Here is a 24,834-nt window from a genome sequence, read left to right as displayed (position 1 = left end):
ACAATAATTATTTATTAAAAATGAATCATTTAATATAAGCTACACAAGTTTCAATACAAACTTATCATTTTAAACTTCTTAACATGCACAAATTTGCACATGATAGAAAAATTCATAAAAAAAAATAAGCGACTGCAATGTGACTGAGATGAAAAACAAAATTAAACTAGCTGGTGGTTGCATTGTACGCCGAGTATTTGCACATATAATTTGAACACACATAAAAATACCAAATAATTGTTTTTAAAAAAAAAAAAGTATTTTCCTATATCCTCAAGAGCTTGAATACTTATCCACAAGTTTCTTCAAATCATGTATTGCCAAACTCACGGTGACAGCATTTTACCATGAATGCAAACAAAAGCTTAAAGATTTACATTTATCTATAACAAATAATCACAAAAAAAAAAAAAAAAAAAAAAGACGAGTAATCACGGACAGGATGATCAAACAGGATGAAAGCTTTTCGTGCAAATACTTTCAAAACTATTAGGCATTTCCATATAAGAATCATCTGCAGCAATTTAATGTACACAGCTGATATATAAACATGAGTCAATGAGGCTTGGAGCTTGCTACCCCAATTCCCTTTCAACTTAATTTCGAGCAACGCCAGTGTCTCTAAGGTTATTTAAACTATCAACATTGCTTTGCATTTTAGCCAAATGCTTCTTCCCATTTAGGTGAGAGGCCACATTGGCCTCGCAATGAAGGACAGAATTACAAACTAAGCACATTAATTTGGAATTATGTATCCTAACAGGCTCAGACAGATTCTTTAGCACCTTATGATGCATCGCTACTGTTCCCTTCGACCCTTTGTTAACAAGTCCATCTCCATTCTTGACACTCGAATCTAACTTATTGCTAAAACTCTTCTGTTTTACATCCTCTTTGGACTGATAATTTTTCAGCTTCTGCAGAGCAGCTTGCTTCTTTGCTCTCAAAGCTGCCTCACAACTATCTCTGTGTTTCCTCCCATTAAGGTGGGAATTTAAGTCTTTCTCACTTGTAGCTGTTATCAAACACAAAGCACAAGTCCACTCTTTCTGTACTTCCTTGTGCGTAGTACTAAGAGGAAGCTTGCCACCAGCTGTGTCACTGTCTGCTGTTCCTTTAGTGACTGATGATGCATTTTGACTTGTCACAATTTTAGGCATAAAAGGAATATCCTGCAATATCCAATATTAGCATAGAGATGAAGTACTTGATATTAGCCGGCTCAATATAATTGGAAGAATGCACATTTTTTGAACATTTTAAACATATAACTATGTTTCAGATAAGTGTGATATCATTATATATATTATATACTTGTTTGTAGGTTTAAACCTTTCACAAATGATCATGAAGCATGCCTCAAGTCAAAAAAAGTTAATTGTTCCCTGGAGATTTCTATTGTGAGTGAGTGAATATGAATGAAGACTTACTTGCTTTGTAACATGAACTTCTTTTTCCTCAATAGCCTCCAAATCTTTGATGTCTTTGTGTTCTGGTTGGAGTTTTATTCCATTTGTCTGCACAGTAAGCTCCCTTATTAAGTACTCTAAATGTCAACCATGAGATTGTGACAGGTAGATTGACTCATACAATACAAGAACTATGTTAATGTCACATCTGACTTGGCATCAAAACTTTACCTTTAGTACTTCTTTATTATCGGTAGCGATGATTTCATTTGTCGTTTCTGCATTATTCCAACACATTGTGTTCTTCAATGGAGAAAAAGAAAGAAAAAAAGAAAAAGAATTAGCTAAAATTTTCTATTGTCAATACAGATATAGAGACATACACATGCATGCTTCCCTATATAATTCTTCTAACTTTTAGCTGTAATTACCTTGCTAGCAATGAGTTTCTCTAAGGCTTCAGATCCATTCTCTTTCATATATTTCTCTACATGCATTAAAAAGTTATCTTCCTCAACAAAACACTTCCTCCATGTGTCTATTTTGGGTTTCATGGAGCGAATAAGGTTATTATAAACATAAGAAGCTCGTCCAAAGTCCGGTATAGTGAGCCAGAAAACGATCATTAGCTTAATGTACAGCCAGGGCTGAAACCTGATACATAGAAGCCATTTGCAACATTTATTTTCATTCAGTAAAATAGCAACAGTTTTTTAAGCAACATTTCTTTCCTTATAGAGAAAAACACATCCTAGAAGGAGCAACGAGGGTTGGGTCTAGCAGAAGGGACGAGATTCCCACAACATGCGTCGAACCAAGTTTCAAATTGTGGCTGGGAGAGGAACCACATTTAGTGCCCGACATGCCTCAGATAGGATTACCTCCAGGAATCTATCAGAAAAAAAAAAAAAAAAAAAAAAGACATCCTAGAAGGAATTTCATGCTCTAATCTCTATTACAAATTTGGCATAAAAAATGTGCATCGGTTAATCTTTAAGTTCAATTAGATACTGATTCTCAATGAAAAAAATAATGAACTATTGAACTTGGTCAATTCTTAGTACATGTTTGGAACTTGGTCGATTCTTAGAAGAAATTTGGCGGAAAGAAAGTGCATTGGTTAATCTAAACTATTATATTTAACCAAATGATTAGTCTCAAGTGGTTAATGAGTTCCATCAGAAGAAGAATGAGAACCGAATTCAATTCCTGAATGAAACAATTTTTTGTCAAACTTTACTTACCTTTTGACCAAACACCGGAAAGTTAACACAAAAAAATATAAACTATTATCGTCTAAAATGTAATGTTAAACATCAAAATGTACCTTTGTCCAAAAAAAATAAATCAAAATGTACCTTAATGTCATTAGTCCATTAGTTCATTGGCATAATTAAATATACCTCAGATTATTTATTTAAAGACTTCAAGTAGAACACTAACATATTATACCAAGATTTCAAACTCACTCCTACCTAAAAATAAGTCTATGACAGGTAACAAGGTCAAATAGTCCGTACAAGATTTGATATTTTTTTGAGGGCAAAGAAAAGAAATTTACCATGGAATAAGGCTGATTAAAGCATATTCAAAGAGGTAAATTAATGAAAGAAGTATCCAATATGAGATCAAATGCTTAGTTTGTTCATCGGAATCAGTCTCGATTGCTTGTACGGAAGCACACCTAACCAAAAACCATAATCACAAAAAACAAAAAAGAGCATAACAAAACCAAAAAAGGTAACAACTTTATGAATACACCAAAATCCTAGAGCAAGAAGAACTTACATAGGATACAGCAGAGCAAGAAAAGGCCTAGAAAAATGAAGGATCAAGAAGAACAAACCATTTTAGTACTTTAATAAGAAAACATATATAAGTGGCTTTTTGAAGAAAAATGAGAAAGATGAAATAATTTGCATACCATGCGAAATGATGAAGGCATTTGAAAGTGAGATTGAGAAACAATGAAAAAGCCATGATAGGAAATTGAAGTTGTGAATGACTTTTGTGTTAGCATAAGCACAGAGACCATAAGAAAATCAAAAGTCAGTCTTGGTGAGTGAGTGAGTGAGAGTAAAGTAGTATTGTTGGTAGATGGAATGGAAAAGTGGGACCAACTGATATGGATGTATTGCCATGTCAAAATGATGATCACACTTCAAAATCCTATAGTTTGAGAAATAGTATTAGTGGAGTGATTATAAAATATTGGAATTGTGTTTGTTTTTTATAATGAAATCATTATCACTCGTATACAATAATTGACAAGTAATTTTTTAATTCATAAAATAATCGTTAAATTGATAAATAAATTGATTTTTGATGTTTATTATTATCACAAGTCTCACAATATTGTCTTAATTTTCTATTTGTTTTACTATTAAACTTTTTCACAACTAATTTGATTGAAAATAATTGAAATTTAATAAATAAAAAATCATGATGATGGATCCTCGCGAGAAATATGGGAATCTGTAGAAATGTGATGGAGGAAGAATACTCCCCGGAATGAGGACGGAGATGAGTTTTTTTTTTTGTTAAGTAGCATAGCGATCGGGGTTCAAATCCCGACCCCACATATACAATGTAATGTCTATGCCAACTGAGTTAAGTTCATGACACTAAATGAGGCTAAATTGGACAATTGGTCTCTTAACTTATCTATTGGTTTCATATTAGTCTCTTAATTAATTAATGTTACAAATTAATTCCTTAACTTTAATTTTGTTTGTCATATTAGTTCTTTTTATTAGTTTTCCTAAAATAATGTTAACTTTGCTTTCTGTTATCTGTTATACAGTATGTACGCATAAATGATTTATTTATAAGTAAAATTGTTAGCATGTGCTAATGAATATAATTATGAGTTCAAACACCTTTCTTAGACCGATAATAAATCCACTACCAACCTATTAAAAAGGAAGTGTTCTTGATGGGGAATTACTTTGGTGAATTACTCTCATTAATTCTTTGCCACATTGACTTCCCTATTCACAATTCTCTAGATCTATGTTATTCATCTCTATCGCACTCTTAATTTCGATCTCTCTCATCATTAAAACTACTTCCTCCGGTTCTATATATAATGAACACTTTGGAAGAAAAAAAATTGTCATTTTTATAGGAAACACTATTTAAATTTATTTTTATTAAATAGATAATCCCTTATATACCCTTATTAAATTGTATAAAATACAACTTATTCCAATGTTATGCATTAATTACACAGACACATTCTCAATGTTAGTTTTGGAATAACACATAACATTTTAGAATTTTTAATAAAAAAATATGCATCATTGGTATGTGTGTTTTTCTCAACATGTTCCTTATATATATGACCGGAAGGGGTAATAAATAAATCAAAAGACAGTGAAATTAAGATAGAAATGGAGAAGGAGAGAAATGTAGAGAATTGAGAATGAGATAATCCAATTTATATGTCGTTAATTTTTAAAAGCAAACATTAAGTCGTGCATTAATTTTTTAAAAGTTAAAATTTTATTTTTCTCAATGTTTTTTTTTTTTGACAAAAGGGTGCTTATAGCATTTCATTAATTAAAATGTGTTCAATACAACTTGGAGCATGAACCAAGATCTGGAAACTAGCTGATAATGTGGCCGCCTTAGCTAGACAATGGGCAACCTCATTTGCTTGTCTTCACACAAACTCAACACTAGAGTTTCTATAATAATTATTAAAAACAAGATTACAATGATCCATAATAACACCAAATTCAGAGTAATCTTTAACTGAAGAATGGAAGCTATCAACCACTCTCTTTGAATCCAATTCAAAATCAACAGGACCTAGCTGGAGCTCATGTACCCACTTTAGCGCTGACAGAAGACCGAGTGCTTCACCAATGTGTACCTCGCATTTTGGTGTGAACCATTCCGTTTTAGCTAAAACGAAAGCACCATGTTTGTCTCTGATACAAATCTCAATGCCAACTCTGTCAGAGCTCGGCAAGAAGGAAGCATCTATGTTGCATTTCACTCGGCCGGTCGTCGGTCTACGCCAAGATCTTACCGCAGAGTCCTGAACAGTCGGGCCTGACTTGGAAGTGACAATACGGACTGCTTTCCAATCCTGCAACATATTAATAGCACGGGAAAAAACAAAATGTTGAGCATCAACTACATTATTCCAAATCTGATTATTATGTTGCTTCCAAATACTCCACAAAACACAAGCAAATACTGCTGAATCATCTTTCGACAGCTGCTGCAGAATTTGAAAGATAATGGCCAGAGCATCATTATTATTAGCTAAAGCATTTGAGACAACTTGAGAAAAACCAGCCATATTACACACATTCTGGCTACTTGGACAGTTAAATAAAAGATGTTCACTATCCTCATTATTACCAACACACAAGGCACATATCTGCGTACAATCAACTCCTTTATCTCGCAACCGGACACGAGTCGGGAAACACTTACGACAAACGCGCCAAACCAGATTTTTAACTTTTGGCGGTGCTTCAATGTTCCACACCAGATTCCAACTACCATTCTCAATGCTAAACTTCCACTTTTTAATTTATTAACATATGCTATTATATTTAGTGAAAAAAAAAACATATGCTATTATATATGTGTGTGTGTGTTTTTTTTTAAGAACACATTTTAACGATACTCTAGTTTATATAAAAATAAATTTAAATTTTGAATGGATTTTATTTATGAGATATCGCTGCCCAATCAAACTCTACAAATACTAAAGAATTTTTATTTATTAATAAGAACATGTTTAAATTTTTTGTCTCAAGTATAACAAAAACATTGGACATTTACCGTAAAAAAAAATTTGCACATTTAACAATATTTTAACAGATTATTTTAGATTTATGACCTATTAATATTTAAATAAAAATACCAAAATTGTTAGTCTGAACGTCGTGACCCGAGTTTAAACCTGAAATCTCACAATTATTTGTGAGTTTAATTTAAGTAGATTGTCATTTCAACTAAAACAAAAACAAAAAATTGATTGGGAGGACTACTAACATTAGGGATGAACAAAAAAAATTGTATCCGGCCCAAATAACAGTTGAAGCTAGATGATGGCTTCTTTTTCCACCCCTATATATCTTTTCTCCCCCCAAATTTTCTTTTTTGCCCTTGCAAAAAAAATTGCTGCCCGTTTTTCAATTTTTTTTTGCCTTGAATAAAAACTTCGGAATGTGTTTTCCGAATTTTTCTCAAATTTAACCTAAAGAAACTTCGGAAAACACATTCTGAAGTTTTTATTCAAGGGCAAAAATGAAATTTTGTGGAAAATAAAGAGTCATGGGGGAAGAAGAGAAACTATCAAGCCAGATATGTGTGGATCAGAAAATTATTGTTTTTCTATTGAATTTTTTAATTTCTATTTCCCTATTCTTTCTAATCTATGTAAATAAGTTATTTTCACATAGGTTGAGTCTTTTAGTTTTTTTTATTTTTTTTTATTTTTTTATTTGTGATTTTCACATAGGTTGATCTTTTTCTCTTATGTTTATGTTGATTGTGATTATTAACATGATGTATCATATACTATTGCGTGTTTGTTACTTATCTCATAACAATATGATGAAGCACAAAAAGGAGAAAGCGATTTATGTCTTGATCCTCTATGCCATGATCAGCATATATTGCACTAAAGTAATCGTGCGTCTAGGGGTATGCGATGATCTCCGTCTTATTTTCACGAGTCATTATGTTAATTGTCATCCCGAGAGGGGGCGATTGGAAGTGGTTGTCCCATTATTTATAGCTTTTTTTAAATATTTTTTCTCATGACAAAAATATGATTGCATTGGATCGTGAACTGTTTGCTTGTGATGAGATCTAGTATCCTAATATGATTTTTATTAGAAATGTATTAATTTGCTTGATCAAATCATAAAACCAATCAAACGTCCAATATTCTCTTCATATTTGTCTTAATTTCTATTTTCCTAGTCTTTCTAATCCATGTAAATAAGTTATTTTCATATGGTTTGAGCCTTTTAGTTGTTTTTTTTTTTGTATTTGTAATTTCGTCGTCCGAGTGCGGCGTTTGTGTTGGTGGTCGTCTTTGTACGGCGTTGTTTGATTTTTCGTCTTGTTGCGGTGTTCGTTTGCTTCATATTGAAAGATTATCTTCAACCAAATGCAGATTCAATCAATGATTTGGGCATCAACTTTACAGATCCAAAAGCATGAACATTCCGGTGACTTTAATTTTATCATACTACTTATAAGCATTTTGCCGTTATATGCTATTAACTTGGATGTTATCCTTTTTGTTTTTAGCGATGTTGAACTTGTATTTGCAATATGATGTACTCTATCAATTATTGGAAGCTATCCTTTTAGTATATATATATATAGAGTCAGGATCCGTTGACACCAACTAGTTTGACACCAAATGTTACACCTCTCAATAACGTTTTAACCGATATAAATTTTATAAAATCCACCGTTGGATTGAAAGTTTACATCATATAGATCATTTGTGTAAAATTTCAGACAAATCCAAAATCATTTGATATGCTATTGAGACACATAAAGATTAACGGCATTTAAAAAAATACAAAAACCGTTAATTTTGATGTATCTCAATAACATATCAAATGATTTTGGATTTATTTGAAATTTTACATAAATGATCTATATGATGTAACGGCATTCCAACGGTGGATTTTATAAAATTTATATCGGTTAAAACGTTATTGAGAGGTGTAACATTTGGTGTCAAACTAGTTGGTGTCAACGGATCCTGACTCATATATATATATATATATATATATATATATATATATATATATATATATATATATAAGTTGTTTTATCATAAATTATCTTGAAAAACTTATGATAATACATAATTTTTTTTTTGTATAAACTGTTTTGTATAAACTCAAAAATAGTTAATTCTAATGAGCCCTTATAATATATAGATATATGGTGTGTTTGATATGCTAAAAAACATAGAACTGGACAACTTTTTTTATACCCTGTTTATGGGACCCGGACAAAATAGGTAGAGCAAGCGACATGATAAAACCAAGAATTTTTGTCACCCACTGGACCACGAGATAACTTTTTGTACACAGTACAACTATAGAAAATACAAAAATACTTATTTTATTTTCGAATATAAAAAATATTATCATCCAATCCCTATCCGGTATAGTTTTATTTTATCCTGTCATTTACTATCTTGTTCTGTCTGATATTTGCTGCTTTGCGAATCAAGCGCACCATAAATATGTTAATAACCCCTCTAATTTATATTTATTAAATAACTGATGTATTTGATCTAAACAAAAGTAATTCGATTCTTATAAAAGAGACATAATAGAGTAAAAATTAATGTGTTGGATCTAAATTTTATATTAAATATATATCAATTTTTGTTTTATATGAAATTGTTCTTTAATGGTCAATTTATAAGAATAGTATTAAATATTTTGTATTATTAAATGCTATATTTCTCCTTTTAGGTAGCTTAACATGTGCCCTTGGTGCACATATTAACATGACCCTAATAATAATTACTACCAGTATTTGAAAGTGTCCTTTAATGGTCAATAAAAATCCGTCAATATATATTCTGTCAAAAATCAAATGAATCCATTAGTATTCCGCAAAAAAAATTCCATTAATATTCCGTCAAAAAAAATTCCATTAATACCATAAATTACTAAGTTTTACCTTAAATCCTGTCAAAAGAAAAAAAGTTTTTCCTTAAATCCCGCCTACAATGAACTGAAAGCAAAACGCAAAGGTCTTGAAACTTGAAAGTTAAATAAATTTTTAATCAAGTTAATCACATTCCACTCTAAATTAATATACATCGCTTTCAAAGGCAGATTCATGCGGTTTACCCCCTTAGTCCATAATACAGGACAGATTCATTTCACCACTTTATTAAAATCTCAACTTTTTTTGCCTTCTATTTTTAGCAAACAATACCAACTTATTATTTCCATAAGTAAAAGAATTAAAATCCGCAATAAAGCCACTTTTTGGTCATAACCAGGAGTCACAAATAGGATCCCAATGGCAATATCGTAAATAAAACAACAAATCATGTCTATTTTCATAACACAACCCTTTTAAAACCACAACGTTGTCATCCTCATTCTCATTCTCAAAACACAAACACACTTCTTGTTTCCTTAAAAACACAATCCCCTCTCTCTTTCTCTCTGTCACCTTTCACTTTCTCTCTCTAAAAAAATTTAGAGAGAGAAAGCTTCATCATAATCATCTTCATCATCACCATCTGCAAAAAAAAAAAATGGAGAAAATGGGTGGGAACAGTGGGAAGAGATTTGGGGTGTTGTTATGTGCAGATGATTCAGAATATGTGAAGAAAATGTACGGAGGGTATTTTGGGGTTTTTGTGAAAATGTTGGAAGAAGAAGGTGAAAGATGGGACGTGTATAAAGTGGCGCGTGGTGAATTTCCTAAAGATGATGAATTAATTCATTATGATGGTTTTGTTATCACTGGTAGTTGTAGTGATGCACATGGTAATGACACTTGGGTTTCTCAACTTCTCATTTTGCTTAAGAAATTGAACATCATGAACAAAAAAATTCTAGGCATTTGCTTCGGTCACCAGGTACTAATACTAAATTAAGTAAATAATGAATCACTGGTTAAAGTTAATTATTAATTAATTTAGTGAATTTTATTTCATTTTTAGTAACTTTTTATTTATATGGTAATGTGTGTGGTGGATACATTCATGAAAGAGCTGGCTACACGTTTTTATGTGCATGCTATGTCGTGCTAAAACTATGGTTTATGGTACATTTTTTTTGAAGGATATGGTTTATGGTACATGTGGTGTCCACTTTAGAATAAAGAATATTTTTTATAATTTAATGAATTTTGTCCGTAGATTTGTTTTTTATGTATTGATCTGACGGTTGGTATACTTCTAGGTATCATTCATGCAAAAAGTATAATAATTCTTATGTGTCACATTATGATAATTTAATATTTGACGTGTCCATGTTCTATGCCGTAAAGAAAATACGTTAGAGAAACTTAGGAATTTAGGATTGGTCATTAAATTGGAATATTTGACGCACTATGTAGCTTTTTTATTGGTTTAATTTTAATTTTATAGTATTTCATAGCTGTCTTTTACTAAACTTGCTGACCTATCAATTTTTTATTTAAGGAATAGTATGTGAAAATTGATCCAACTTTTTGTTTTGATGAAAGTTGATATTGTCTTGACTAATACGTAGATAATGACTTGACTTTACTATATATTAGTTGTTGGTGTCTATCTATATTATAATCACATTTTTATTAGTATAAGTCCACATAACTCCAAAAATAATACTAGTCCGTAATAATTAAAATTTTCTGTTTGAAGAATTTTTTATCATTTTATGTGACATATAAATCTCTAAAAGTATCACACTTGTTGGCTATGCCTATACCCATTATGAGAAAATGTTCACATGCATCATTTACGTAACGACATGGTATGGTATGCTATTGATCACTTCACTTATAATAAGTGCTTTAATTTGTTTTTATAGGTTTGTCATTTTTTGTGACCTATTATGCTAATCTAAAGCCAATTTACAACTATATTATTATTATTATTATTATTATTATTATTACTCCGTGCAAGTTTTTTCTTCAATTTTTAACGTTCATTGAATAATGATGTATCTGATCTTTATGTTAATTTGATTAGATACTTGGTCGTGCAATCGGAGGGAAGGTGACTAGATCTCCAACTGGTTGGGACCTTGGTGTTAGAAACATAACATTGTCACCATCTTTGCCATATCCTCTATCTTCTCTCAAAATTCCATCAAAGCTTTCCATTATTGAATGCCATAGGGATGAGGTGTGTACAATATTAATTAAGATTATCATCATATATATATATATATAGTCCCACATTATTTTAATTCATGGAATAATAATAAGATAAGTTAATTTAGTTGTTGGTATATTAATAATTTATTGTTTGAATTAAATTAATTATAGATAAGAGAGCTACCTGCCAAAGCTGAAGTGATTGCTAGATCTGATAAGACTGGAATTGAGATGTTTAGATATGGAGATCACATTATGGGAATCCAAGGTCATCCTGAATATTCCAAAGACATTCTTTTCAACATTATTGACCGTCTTATTCATCAAAAATTCATCACGGTATAACCATTTTCCTCAATTAGTTACTTATTAGTACTTTCATTTAATTATATTGTATCACTAAATTTAATGTTTGACTAAATAATTTTTTATTTTATTGGTTAATGTAACCAAGATATTCTTATATAATTCTCATTAGTTATTTGTTTATTAGTTGTTACTAGGATAAGTGATGTTTAACTGAATTATGTTTTGAATTATGATAGGAAAATTTGGCTATGAAAGCAAAGGAGAAGGCTGGTATGAAGGAGCCAGATAAGGAGGCATGGAAGAGAGTATGCATCACATTTCTAAAGGGTAGGTATAGTGAGAGAAATGGAATTGAGAAAATGAATATTGGTGGTATATTCTGAATTCTGAATGCATATGGAAGAAGAAGAAGAAGAAGAAGAAGAAGAAGTTAATAGGGAAAGATTAATGAAGTGTGTATCAACACTATGCACCTGCTAGCTATAGATTAGCTGCATAATAATAGTAATAGAATTAGGTGCAATCTATGTACCTGAAATTGTAAATATCTATTTTCAAGTAATAAAAAGGCTTTCAGGCTTCTTCTTCCATTTGAAATTGCAAATATTTATTTTCTTTTACTAAAAAGATTAATATTTAAATAAATTCAAAACATTCAAGTTATTTATAGTATAAAATAGTGAAATATACATACAATGTGACAAAATCAAAGTGATAATAATATTTATGCCTCTGTATTTGCAACATTGACGACCAAACTATTGATTTAATATGTAGTTTACCGAAGTTGATAGTTACGTCTATGAACCAAATTAAATAATAAGATGTGAAACAAACAACATTGTAGTAATATGACGAACAAAAAAATATTACACTGAGATGACAAAATCACCAAAGGAAACGTAATTTATGCGAGAACTGTTGGGAAATATAGGGGATCGTCGGAAGAAATAACGAGTCAATGTTTTAGGACCACAAGAGAATGAGACATCACATCTTCACCTAAAAACTTAAACATTAAGTATATAAGTCGCATCTCTTATATATCCAACAGTTTATCCATTATTAGTTGATGTGAGACTTAACTACTCATACTTCAAATCCAACAATCGATGTGTGATTTAAGAACTCATCGCACTTGAAACCCAACAATATCTCCTCAAGAGTGAGTTTTCACATCCTATAGCTAATCTACTACCAGGGTTCATTCCCGCACCAAAGCAAAGCTATGAGACCACTTGTTGGAGCGTCTAGAGGAGCGTCAAGAAAAAATTGCTTTTTAGGCCCCCCACAGTGCTCTTAAGCCCCCAAAACCCAAAAATACCCCAAATTTTTTGGGTCCAGTATGATTTGAAAAATACAATCCAAAGACTCCTAATTTTGGAACGTACATTCCAAAATTAATTAATTTCGGATTGTAACTTCCGAAATATAAAAAAATTAAAAATAAAAAGACAATTTTGGAACATAAATTATTAGTTAATTTCGGATCCTACAATCCGAAATTAGTTAATTTTGGAACGTACGTTCCAAAATTAACTAATTTCGGATTGTAACTTTCGAAATATATAAAAAGAATTGAAAAAAAGTCATTTCGGATTGTAACTTCCGAAATATCAATTTTTTTTAATAAAAATACATTTCGTAACGCAAATTCCAAAACCAACTAAGGGTAATTTGGTCAGGTTGGGGGGCCTTACAGCATCATAGGAGGGCCGAAAAAGCAATTTTCGCGTCAGGAGTAACAACAAGTCAATGCTCTCGGATCACAAGAAAAGTAGATATCACATCTTCATACAAAACTTTAAGACATTAGATATATGAGTTGCATATCTTATATCCAACAATTTACTCATTCATAATCGATACGAGTAAAACTTAACTACTCATTTGAAATATAACAATCAACGTGATACTTAACTACTCACATGTAACTACTTATTAATTTGAATTAGTAATTTATACACACAACTGACTCACATCTATATATCAATGTATTTAAACCAATTTCATATTCAAAATTTTACATAATCAATTGACTCAAATGTTTTTTTATCACAGCAAAACCAATTTCTTCATACTAACAATTAACAAATGTAGAAAGGCGTGGCAGTTATAAAGTGTGTCCAACAATGTGGAAAATCCCAATTTATGGTTTTGGCTTTTGGAAAAACAAGGACTGTTGTCCAATAACTATGATTTAGGCATTTCAAACGCAAGTCTTTCCTCTTGTATGTTTGGCTATAAAAGAAGCTAAGAAATTGTCTGGAAAAAAAAGTATTTGTAATCATTGAATAAAACAAAATAAGATGAACTACTCTCTTTAAGGGTGACTAACCATTTTATATTTGCAGGTGTCAAGGGAGAGACCCTAGTATGTAAACACTATTTGTTTTTTTCCTTTCCAAGAGTGAAGTTTTTAAGGTATATTTTGTCTTTTTCACCATTCTTTTTGTTTTTAATTTATTGTAAAATTTTGAAGACGAAATTTAGAAAACCTTTGATTATTTTGTTTTCCAGCTTATTTTTAATAGCAAATCAAACTTATTCCGATGGACCGATCATTTTTTATTTAAGATCGGGAGTCAGTAACGTCTTTATGGGTCGGATTGATATCTTTTCTGGTGGTCTGGAAGCTGATGAACATCTTTCTAAGAATGAGATTAGAAGTGGAGTAGACCTCTATTAGGTGGTTTCTATTATGTTATTAGGTAGATGTCTTTTTTCTCACATATTTGTTGTTACCAATTTTAGTTCTAATCTTTTAACAATAACAAAAAAACAATAACTAGTTTAAAGACATGGACATTCGCACGGGTCCATTGACTTTAGTTCGATATTTAAGTTTATCATTATTTTAATATAGAAAATTTATTTAGAATAAAATGTTGTTAAATATAAGTGAAACTATTGTGTTATTTTTTGTAAAACTTATTTATCCATTTTTTAATGTTTTAGTGACAAATAATGGTCCCGTATATATTTTTTAATCGAAAATTAGAAATTTTATTGGGAATATCTAGGGTAATTTAGTAAATTTGATAGTAATTAACTTTATTTTATTATTATTAATAATTAGTAGTAAACTTGGTAGTAATATTATTTATTTTTGATGAAAAATATTGTTTATGTTTTTTTTAATATAGTTATTTTTTGTTGAAACAATATAGTTATTGTTTATGTTTCTATTTCTATATTCCTATTTTTATGTATTCAGCTTATTTTTCTATATTCTTTCGATAATTTATTTTTATTGAATAAACTCTCTATAATTTTTATATTGTTTTTTTTCTCTATTTCTATGCGTAGATTCCTATATAATATTTTTTTTGTACTACTCTTATTCTTTCTATATTTTTTATTTATCTTATGTTGTTTCTATATATATATATATATATATATATATATATATATATATATATATATATATATATATATATATATATATTTTTATTTTATTTAGTAAAATCACAATGAAGGATATAAAACTTGCAACGTAGTTAAAAATATTAAGGATAAATTAGTAACTTTGGTGGTAATCGATTTTAACATATCAGTAATAGATGTCATTTGTCAAGTGAAAGTCCATGTGACGAGTTTCACATATTTTCGTTCTCAATGCAACGAAACACTCTTTTTTTTTAACAAAAAAAAGAAAGACAGTGATATAAAATTGATATTTAAAATTGAAAGTACTAACTAAGAAAATTGAAGAGTTGTGGAAAAACTCAAAATATATCTTAACTCAAAATTTAAATTAAATATATTTTGATATTTATTTATATTTAAAATCGAAAGGACTCTAATTAAGAAAATTAATGAAGTTGTGGAAAATATAGTACCACAAAAGTAATAAATTAGTCAAAGAAAAGATGTTGGAGGTCCTTCCATTGATATAGTATTAGATTAAGACGACACATTGCTAAAAAAATATCTGAAAGCAGAGTCCACAAAGAAACAATAATAGTTTAAAGGCATGCAAAACCAAAAAACCAATCCAAATCACTAAGCATTAGAGAGAAAAGAAAGTAAAAGATGACTCCTTCTTTTATCTTTTGCCCTTATTATTGAATCTATGTAATGTATGTATGTATATAGACTATAATTCCGTGACTATTCGATTTCTTGGGTGCTTTCCACTAAACCAGCACTTAGTAAAATGCACGTAATTTGTGAAACATTGCAATCTCACTTGTTAGCGTGATGAATGCAAACTGACCATCTGTTACCTTTTTGTTTAATCACTTCTCTTTTTTCTAATCCAATATGTTGATATAGATCATAAAGAGAGAAAAATGACGTAAAGAAGTGAAAAATGGATAATATTTTGCAAAAGACATTTATCAACAAAGATATGTTTGGTGTTTTAATGATATTGAAACTATCAGCCATCTTTTTGCTACATGCTCTATGTCCTTGGAAGTTTGCCATTAATTAGTCTTTAAAAATGGATGGATTGGCAAGTTTTCTATTGAAAGATCAATTTCAGTCAGTTGCAGATTCAATCAATGATTATAGTGGCAAGATCCGAAAGCATGGATATTCCGGTCACAATTTTAACATATTATTCATTTATTTGTAGTATGCAATTGGTTGTTGTATGCCATTAACATGGATGTTGTGAGTTTGTTCGCAGATTCATCATTTTACGTTTTTAGCGATGTTGAATATGTGATTGTATTTGTTTATTCTATCAGTTTGAATGAATGAATATCGTTTTGTTTCTGTCAACCAAAAAAAATTGGTATAGTGAGGTGGTGCCTAATTTAAATAAGCTTTTAGTCTATATCAATATTTTGAATTTTACTTTTAGTCTATATGAAAAAATTCAATAAGTTTTGATCTTCTAAATATTTTCTGTCACAATTTTGGTTTTTGCTTTTAAGTCTATTCATGTGTACTTTCATATTTTTTAATGAGATTTTATATTCATGTTTATAATTATATTATAAGAATAAGAACTTCTTCCTCACAAATTTAATATTTTAATTTTAATTAACAATTAAATATGAATTTTTAAGCTCCAAAAGCTTAAAAATTATTATTTCATGATTTCATCCCTTGTTAAAAAAAAATTAAACTTTTGCAAAAGAAATTTTTATAATGTATTAAACATGACTGCGAAAAAAAATTAAAATTTTGAATGATATACAGGATTTAACTTAGACTAAACGTCGTGACATAAATATTTATGGGATCAAAGCTTGCTAATTTTTTTTATATGAATTAAAAACAAAATTTAAAATATTTATAAGACCAAAAAATTATTTAATACTTTTTTTTTTAACACGGTTGTAAAGATAAAAATAGAAGAAATGTCTCGTTTGATTTGTCTAACTATGGGAGGTTCTAAGGCCCATTAATTAAATAAGTTTTTTTTTTTACAATCAATTTAAATAAGTTTTTAGTGTCTATCAATATTTTGAATTTTATTTTTAGCCTATAGCTATATGAAAAATTTCAATAAGTTTTGGTTTTTTAAATATTTTCTTTCACAATTTTAGTTACTATTTTAAGTCAACTTATGTGCAGTTTCACATTTTTGAATGAGTTTTGGATTCATGTTTATAATATTATAAGAATCTCCTCCACACAAATTTAAATTTTTATTTTTTAAGGTCTAAAAGCTTAAAAATTCATATTTAATTCATCTCTTGTTAACAAAAATTAAACTTTTGCAAGAGGGATTTCTATAATGTACTAAACGTGAACGCAGAAAAAAAAAATTCCCGAATGATATACACGACATGACTTAAAAATAAAGACTAAAAGTCGCGACGAAAATATTTGTGGGGTCAAAACTTACTATTTTTTTTATATGAATTAAAAACAAAATTTAAAAAGACCAAAAAATTATTTAATACTTCTTTTTTTTAACACGCTTGTAAAGATAAAAATAGAAAAAAATGTCTCGTTTGATTTGTCTAACCATGGGCGGTTCTAAGGCCCATTAAGCATGGACAGTTACCCAGATTATGACCAAAATTGTTAGTATTTTTAAAAATTAGGTTTAAGATCAAATTTTAAAAATTTATTCAATTATTTATATATTATATCACATTAAAATTTTGCTCAAGATAATCCCTAAGTCTAACAACTGCATGATGCATTTGGATGGAGCAGAATGATATACTTTTTAATTGGAAAGCACCTGACTCATATCTTTGTTTTGGTGACATAAGTGCATAACCCCACTAGCTTGTCTCAAATGTAGCTGAATAATTAGTATATTGTATCAAGAAATATAATATTAAACAATATACAACGTAATATATATCATCAAAAAACGTAATATATATCATCAACGTTTACATTTATGATTTATGCTTTTACCATTTGATTAAGACCCCACTTTAAAGAATCAAATGCAGATAGACAAATTATAGGGAAAAGTTAGATAATGCAAATGCAAATGAATACGTTGGGGAAAAGTTAGATAATTCAAAATGCAAATGTTACGTGTGGTATGAATATTAGCATAGCAATGGACGGAACCTATTGCCTAACAAAGGTTGTGCTTGACTGCTTCTATGTTCATCAGTTAATTGCAACATCACATTATATATATATATATACACTTCACTTATTTATTTTATTAGTGAAATTTTTGTAAGAGTTTTTTTTTTGACAACAAATTTTTGTAAGAGTTATTTCCAAAATATATAAACTTGTTGTAATACTGTTTATAATCATTGATATTCAGAATTATATCAGTGTTATTGAATGTGTTTTAGTGGTTGAGCAATGAATGCATGTGCATGGTTTGATTCTCACATTTTGTGGTTTTTGCATTTTATTTGTTGAATTGATTTGAATTATTAAAATTCAAATTTTTAGCAAAACTGTAATTGCAAGGAACCAAACACGCGTCCTTTGGTTACCAGCAAGTGGTATACATGCCAACACACTAGGAGAGCAATTATGGATTTATTTCAAATTGAATACATCAATAACGTTCAGAAGAGAAGTTTCTTTTCCTCAAGTAATAATCATTTCTCTATAAATAGAGAAACATGGAAACAGGAAGGATACGAAAAACTAAAATAACTTAGTCAATTCCTCTCCATTTACAATACTCTAAATCATCTTTCTTTTCATTAATGCATGAATGAATTGAAGGAATAATCTTTCTGTAAACTATTATCAAAGATAAGCTTGTCGTGTTAGTGCAAATCACTACAAAGGTGATCAAAGTATCCTGCAAGGTCGCCGTACATTCCAATTGCATCCAATACACATTATTGGTGAGGGCGAATAGAACCTAAAGGTTAGTGTGAAAACACGCTTTGAATCTTTACGTGCATCCATCGTCGACATCTTCTTTGTTCAAGTGTTGCAGTATCTTTCCCAACAAAAAATCTCCAACAATTTTTAGTTATTAGACTACTTGACAAAAAAAATTATGTTTGTATTAATTTACTTTTAGGGTGTTTGCGAAAACTTATGAAAAATATTTTGACATACAAGTGGTTACATATTTAAAAAATATTCATAAATACTCGGAATTGGAGATACTTTGATTTACAAAAGATAAATAATTCTCTAAAATTAAATATTATTTTTTGGTTGCAAACAAACACAAGTTGTTCAAGATCAATGGACGACACGATTGATATATATATTTTTTGTTTACAACGTTGTCATTGAGGATTAAACTTAGGATCTCATAGATACTATCCAAATTATTTATTACTAGACTAAATCTATCGGCTTAAGGCACGATTGATATTGTGGTATGAAATTACTCGTAATTAAATGTTAAGCATTAACCACCATGATCCAAACTTGAATCTCTAAATAATAATACCAAGTACGTATCGTGTGCGTCGTGAACCATGCCTCACGCGGATGACAAACCTTCAATTGAACACCGAAATTACTTTTTAGTCAAGAAATGAATTGATCATTTGATAATCTAAAGTTGATGTTGAAGGTGGTCATTACAATGCGATGCCATCTATCGCCACCACCACCACCACGAAGAAGCGAAACCCGGCAGCCCAATAGAGCACTGCAGCAGGACGTCCGACCTAGATCCAAACAAAGCACGTATAACCCAAATAGAAACCGACCTCCAAAACCAAAATATTGGTGCCATCTACTGCCAACACAACACCAATCACCGAAAAACGAAGCTAGAGAAGCGACGACGTGAGAAAAACGATGCGTTCTCCGGCAAAACTCCAAAAGCAGTCCACAACGAGGAAACGTCGACGAACTACTGGTGGTGACGCAATACCGTAAGGCATGATCGCACCACCCAATCACATGGCTACATCTTGAAAGTAATAGTTTTGAATGAAAATGGGAGGAGACTGACGACAGATATGAACTTTGAGACTAGAGAGAAGTCAGAGTAATTTTTGTAGAGAAAGAAAGAAAAAGTAAATCCAATTACAATTTCATATAATATATTGATCTCTAAATTTTAATTCTTACACATCAAACATCGTACAAGACAAAAATTTGTTTAATACTTTAAGTTTACCACTTTATTCTATAAATAAATTTTCATGGAAATACATTGATGAAAATTTTGTTTAGATATTTTAAAAAATATGTTTGGTTAACATTTAAATATTTTTGAAAACCTTTACAATAAAAAGTTTAATTGCTAAGTATAAGTGAGGGTGAAATACAAAAATGAGACTGTCGTACAGGTCATTAGCCGAGCTAGCTATGTGTTGCATTGCATACATGGAAACAAGCGCAACAACCTATTACGCGCAGCAACAACACATATTAGATTCACAACACGACTTGTCAATTATCACCTACAAGTTTTATTAAGTGCAGTTTAGATGCAGCACTCTCATTAACTGAATTTAAGGCTGAAATGGGGGTGTACATAAATAAGAGATGACAAAAGACAATTTATAACCGCTATGACAATAGTCAATAAGTGTATTACGATTGCGGAGACAGAAGTTTGGAATTTGCAGCGATGCCTTCAATGGATAGCAACACTTGGACACCAAGGTGATGTTTGACATGGGTTGCATTATTGTTTTTAATGTGCACAATAATAATTGCAATAATTTAGAGTGTGCCTTACTTTTTTTTTTTTTGATAAGCTAGAGTATGCCTTACTTATTGACAAATGTAAGACTTTACCGAGCAGTAAACAAATGAAAATGTTCATGCTCTTGCAAGGATTACTTTATTCCACCCTAGGGAGTTTAATCTCTTTTTCATATGTTTTTTTATATGGCAAACATAAATTTTTAATTGTGATTCTTAATTCATTGATCAACATCAAATTCAATCATTTGTTCTATTGAGATTGTTTACCAATAATGATAATAAACTCTAAAACCACCATTCAACATTTGATTATTGAGTATAAATAAAAGAATGGCAACAGAACAATTCTGATTACTAGGTTTTTTCAAATACACACAAATTTGCAGAAAATAAACCACCAACTGACAGAAATTTAGATTTAGAAGCTAATTCATAGCATTACTAAAATGCGTCTTTAGCGCTTTAAAACACATTAACCAATCTTATAGATTTCTAAAATTACGATGGATTTTTTTATAATCAGACACAAACAGCAAAAGCAATAGTCAACTGCATGCGTAACATACCACTTAGACCTAGTAGTCCGGAAGAGAGCATCACTACTAGTCAGGAGTGGGACTGTTGAGGGCCCTTCTGTAGGTAGCTATGAGTTCGGAGCTGGAAGCAGGACACCAATACCTTGAAGAGGTATAGAGGTCAACGATGAGAGGTACCTAGAAAGTAGAACTCGCCAAGAGTCATGCAAATACATAGGCCCCATCCCCTCTCTTTTAGATGAATGGGGTGGTTTGTTTGGTTTATAACATCTTTTCCTATCTACGGTCCCTCAGAGCGAGGGGGTAGGCAGGTAGTATGGCCCCTCTGACTTCCAGCTATGTGTTGTGCAGCTCCGGCGAAGCGAATGAAGGGAAGCTCGAAGAGCGAATAAAGAGAATGCAAGCTATGCAAAAACGAATTTCAATCATTTTCTTAGTCGGCCAGAATATGCCCTCAATCTCTTTTTGACACAGGGTGCATGAGTGAATCTTGATCTGTATTCAAGGTATGTCGTCATGCCATCGAGGGGCTAGTGTGACCATCCATAGCATACGACGGGCGAGAGGGGTACGTGGTGGCTTAGTGTGTGTCCCCCCCCCCCCCCCCCCCCCCCCAACACCCTAGTTCTAGTTAAGGGTGCTTGATAATATTCCATTCCTTGAAAGCCTGTGAATACTAGAGCTAGGGAAACGGTTTCATCGAAAGAGTAGGCGGTTGAAAGACCCACCTCTGAATAAACGATTACGTTGGGAGATATCAAAGGGGAACCTCACCTAGTTTATCTGTCACCATAATCCAACCACCACCAAAAGCTGCAGTGAATAATAATTACTGTCGAAGAACCAACACCCCTCCACATTCCGCGGCGGCAAAAGGACGTCGGCGACCCTTCCACCAGAACCGAACCTCAACACACGCCAGATCCAAACACCACGTCAGCACCACACCACCATCACACCACCACATCAGCACCTCACCACCACCTCAACACATCACCACCACTGCACCACCTCACCACCTCATCACCTCCAACAACCACCACCCCAACACGTCAAAAGTGGCGGCGAACCACCACGTCAAAAATGGCAGCAAACGGTAGCGAACCACCAGATCTGTCGCCACCACCACCACGAAGAAGAGAAACTCAGCAGCCCAATAGAGCACTGCAGTAGGACGTCCGACCTAGATCCAAACAAAGCACGTACAACCCAAATAGAAACGACCTCCAAAACCAAAAATCTGGTGCCATCTACTGCCAACACAACACCAATCGCCGGAAAACGAAGCTAGAGAAGCGACGACGTGAGACTCCGACAAGGTGGAACCGGAGAAAAACGATGTGTTCTCCGGCGAAACTCCAAAAGCAGTCCACAGCGAAGGAAACACCGACGAACTACTGGTGGTGACGCAATACTGTAAGGCATGATCGCACCACCCAATCACATGGCTACATCTTGAAAGTAATAGTTTGGTTAACATTTAAATATTTCTGAAAACCTTTACAATAAAAAGTTTAATTGCTAATTATACGTGAGGGTGAAATACAAAAATGAGACTGTCGTACATGTCATTAGCCGAGCTAGCTATGTGTTGCATTGCATGCATGGAAACAAGCGCAACAACCTATTACGCGCAACAACAACACGTATTAGATTCACAACACGACTTGTCAATCATCACCCACAAGTTTCATTAAGTGCAGTTTAGATGCAACGCTCTCATTAACTGAATTTAAGTCTGAAATGGGGGTGTACATAAATAAGAGATGACAGTAGACAGTTTATAACCGCTATGACAATAGTCAATAAGTGTATTACGATTGCGGAGACAGAAGTTTGGAATTTGCAGCAATGCCTTCAATGGATAGTAACACTTGGACACCAAGGTGATGTTTGACATGGATTGCATTATTGTTTTTAATGTGCACAATAATAATTGCTATAATTTAGAGTATGCCTTACTTATTGACAAATGTAAGACTTTACCGAGTAACAAACAAATGAAAATGTTCATGCTCTTGCAAGGATTACTTTATTCCACCTTCTCACATTATTTATGATGTACTTTTTTTTTTTTTTGAAAATTTATGATGTACTTCTTGATTTCAAATAAAATCCCTTAATTTGACTTGTGTAAAAAAAAAAAGAGATGTTTACTACATATGTACTCCCTTCAATCGGATGATGGACAATTAATTTGATGAAAATAAGAAAGCCAAAATCTACTTCAAAAAAGAAAAAAGCCAAAATTTGATGGAATTTGCCTATGTCAATCTGAGAATGTGAAAGTCTATTTTTTTTATTTTTTTTTACCATCGGTTTAATCTGGTTCGGGGGACAGTTCTGACATCAAGTGGTTCTAGCCCCTCCCGATCGCAGTTGCGGGGATCGAACCGCGATCCTCCCTACCAAGTTCAGCGCCAATCACCATTGAACCAACTAACAATTGATTGTGAAAGTCTATTTTAATTGCCCATTTTTTCTCCCTCTTCTTCCGCTTGACAACCAGAACGAATAAGGAACCTTAGAATTAACCTTACCTGTCGATGATAAAATAGGATTTGAGAGGAGTGAAGTTGCTTGACTGAATAGGGTAAGGAGTGGTACCTGAGATTGATTGCGATAAGTCCTTCTAATATATATTTTCTTCTGGCGTTTGAACACAATTGAGAAACATAAAAAACAGTGGCAGTGTTGTGCGAATTTTGAAATCAAAGCCACGTCATTTGGTAATGAAAGCTGAACTACTGCTCCTTGATCTCTGAACCCTTCTGCAGAAAAATATTCTTACAATAGTGTTGGGGGAAAGGTTTCTCTCCACTGCAAGGACTCAAGTGTGTATCCTTACCTTTCAATCCACCATTTTTTGTTTTTCCTCTCTCTCTCCTACCTAAATCAAAGGGTGAGATTTAACAGGATGGTAATGTCACATGAGACAATCCCCACCCAGTGTTGGGACTCTGAGTCCCCAAAGAAGTCTAGTGTGACAGTAGCGGAGGCAGCGGTACAAGATGTGTGAAGTTTGATAGTAAAATTGAAGGCATGGAAGTTGAAGAAAGTAAGGATGAAGACAATATGTCAAAAGACATAGTGCAGCCAGAAGATAATAAAATCAGTATTCCTACACTTTTCAATTGATGGAAATAGAACTACCCTTTTAAGGAGGAGATCAAGGATGGCCCTAGGGAGTTTAATCTCTTTTTCATGTTTTTTTATATGGCAAACATAAATTTTTAATTGTGATTCTTAATTCATTGTTCAACATCAAATTCAATCATTTGTTCTATTGAGATTGTGTACCAATAATGATAATCAACTCTAAAACCACCATTCAACATTTGATTATTGAGTATAAATAAATAAAAGAATGGCAACAGAACAATTCCGGTTACTAGATTTTTTCAAATACACACAAATTTGCAGAAAATAAACCACCAACTGAAAGAAATTCAGATTTAGAAGCTAATTCATAGCATTACTAAAATGCGTTTTTAGTGCGCTTAAACACATTAAGCGATCTTATAGGTTTCTAAAATTACGATGGATTTTTTTATAATCAGACACAGCAAAACCAATGCACCCGCAGATCAGTAAGTATGCTCTATTATGTTTTCTTAGATAAACTTTATTTGTTTGAATATCTTCTAAAAAACAGCTTGGATAGAGAAGGCTCGACAACAATTAAAGCAAAATCCAAGCATGCTCTAATGAAGCAATGAAAGTTA

General features: G+C 31.6%; 2 protein-coding genes across 3 annotated transcripts; one reads left to right on the top strand and one right to left on the bottom strand.

Annotated features, from left to right (window-relative positions):
- Nucleotides 1-478: 478 nt before the first annotated feature.
- LOC123912785 lies at nt 479-3,498 on the bottom strand. Of its 2 annotated transcripts, XM_045963355.1 has the most exons (8): nt 3,334-3,498; nt 3,198-3,224; nt 2,971-3,093; nt 1,841-2,063; nt 1,641-1,712; nt 1,431-1,517; nt 915-1,172; nt 479-773 (listed from the first exon to the last, which is right to left on the bottom strand). In XM_045963355.1, exons 1-8 carry the CDS (start codon nt 3,387-3,389, stop codon nt 597-599), a joined length of 1,023 nt encoding a protein of 340 aa, XP_045819311.1. In that variant the 5' UTR covers nt 3,390-3,498; the 3' UTR covers nt 479-596. The 2 variants fall into 2 exon arrangements, with proteins under 2 accessions (XP_045819311.1, XP_045819310.1); XM_045963354.1 differs by having other exon boundaries at nt 479-1,172.
- A 6,023-nt stretch (nt 3,499-9,521) lies between these two features.
- Nucleotides 9,522-12,139, top strand: LOC123912780 (gamma-glutamyl peptidase 5-like). Its single transcript, XM_045963347.1, has 4 exons — nt 9,522-10,014; nt 11,113-11,268; nt 11,412-11,579; nt 11,786-12,139. Exons 1-4 carry the CDS (start codon nt 9,688-9,690, stop codon nt 11,930-11,932), a joined length of 798 nt encoding a protein of 265 aa, XP_045819303.1. The 5' UTR covers nt 9,522-9,687; the 3' UTR covers nt 11,933-12,139.
- Nucleotides 12,140-24,834: the final 12,695 nt, after the last annotated feature.

Source organism: Trifolium pratense, linkage group LG3 (genome assembly GCF_020283565.1).
Source record: "Trifolium pratense cultivar HEN17-A07 linkage group LG3, ARS_RC_1.1, whole genome shotgun sequence".
NCBI lineage: Eukaryota > Viridiplantae > Streptophyta > Magnoliopsida > Fabales > Fabaceae > Trifolium > Trifolium pratense.
This window is presented reverse-complemented; position numbering and strand designations above follow the sequence as displayed.

Excerpts from the sequence above, each read along its gene's own strand:
- LOC123912785 (XM_045963354.1), bottom strand. The coding sequence starts at position 3,389 with ATGGCTTTTTCATTGTTTCTCAATCTCACTTTCAAATGCCTTCATCAT. Across the intron at positions 2,064-2,970 it reads TTAATCAGCCTTATTCCATG|GTTTCAGCCCTGGCTGTACA; the intron begins GTAAATTTCTTT and ends TCTATGTATCAG. Across the intron at positions 1,173-1,430 it reads AAGTTCATGTTACAAAGCAA|GATATTCCTTTTATGCCTAA; the intron begins GTAAGTCTTCAT and ends TGGATATTGCAG.
- LOC123912780 (XM_045963347.1), top strand. The coding sequence starts at position 9,688 with ATGGAGAAAATGGGTGGGAACAGTGGGAAGAGATTTGGGGTGTTGTTA. Across the intron at positions 10,015-11,112 it reads GCATTTGCTTCGGTCACCAG|ATACTTGGTCGTGCAATCGG; the intron begins GTACTAATACTA and ends TAATTTGATTAG. Across the intron at positions 11,269-11,411 it reads TTGAATGCCATAGGGATGAG|ATAAGAGAGCTACCTGCCAA; the intron begins GTGTGTACAATA and ends AATTAATTATAG.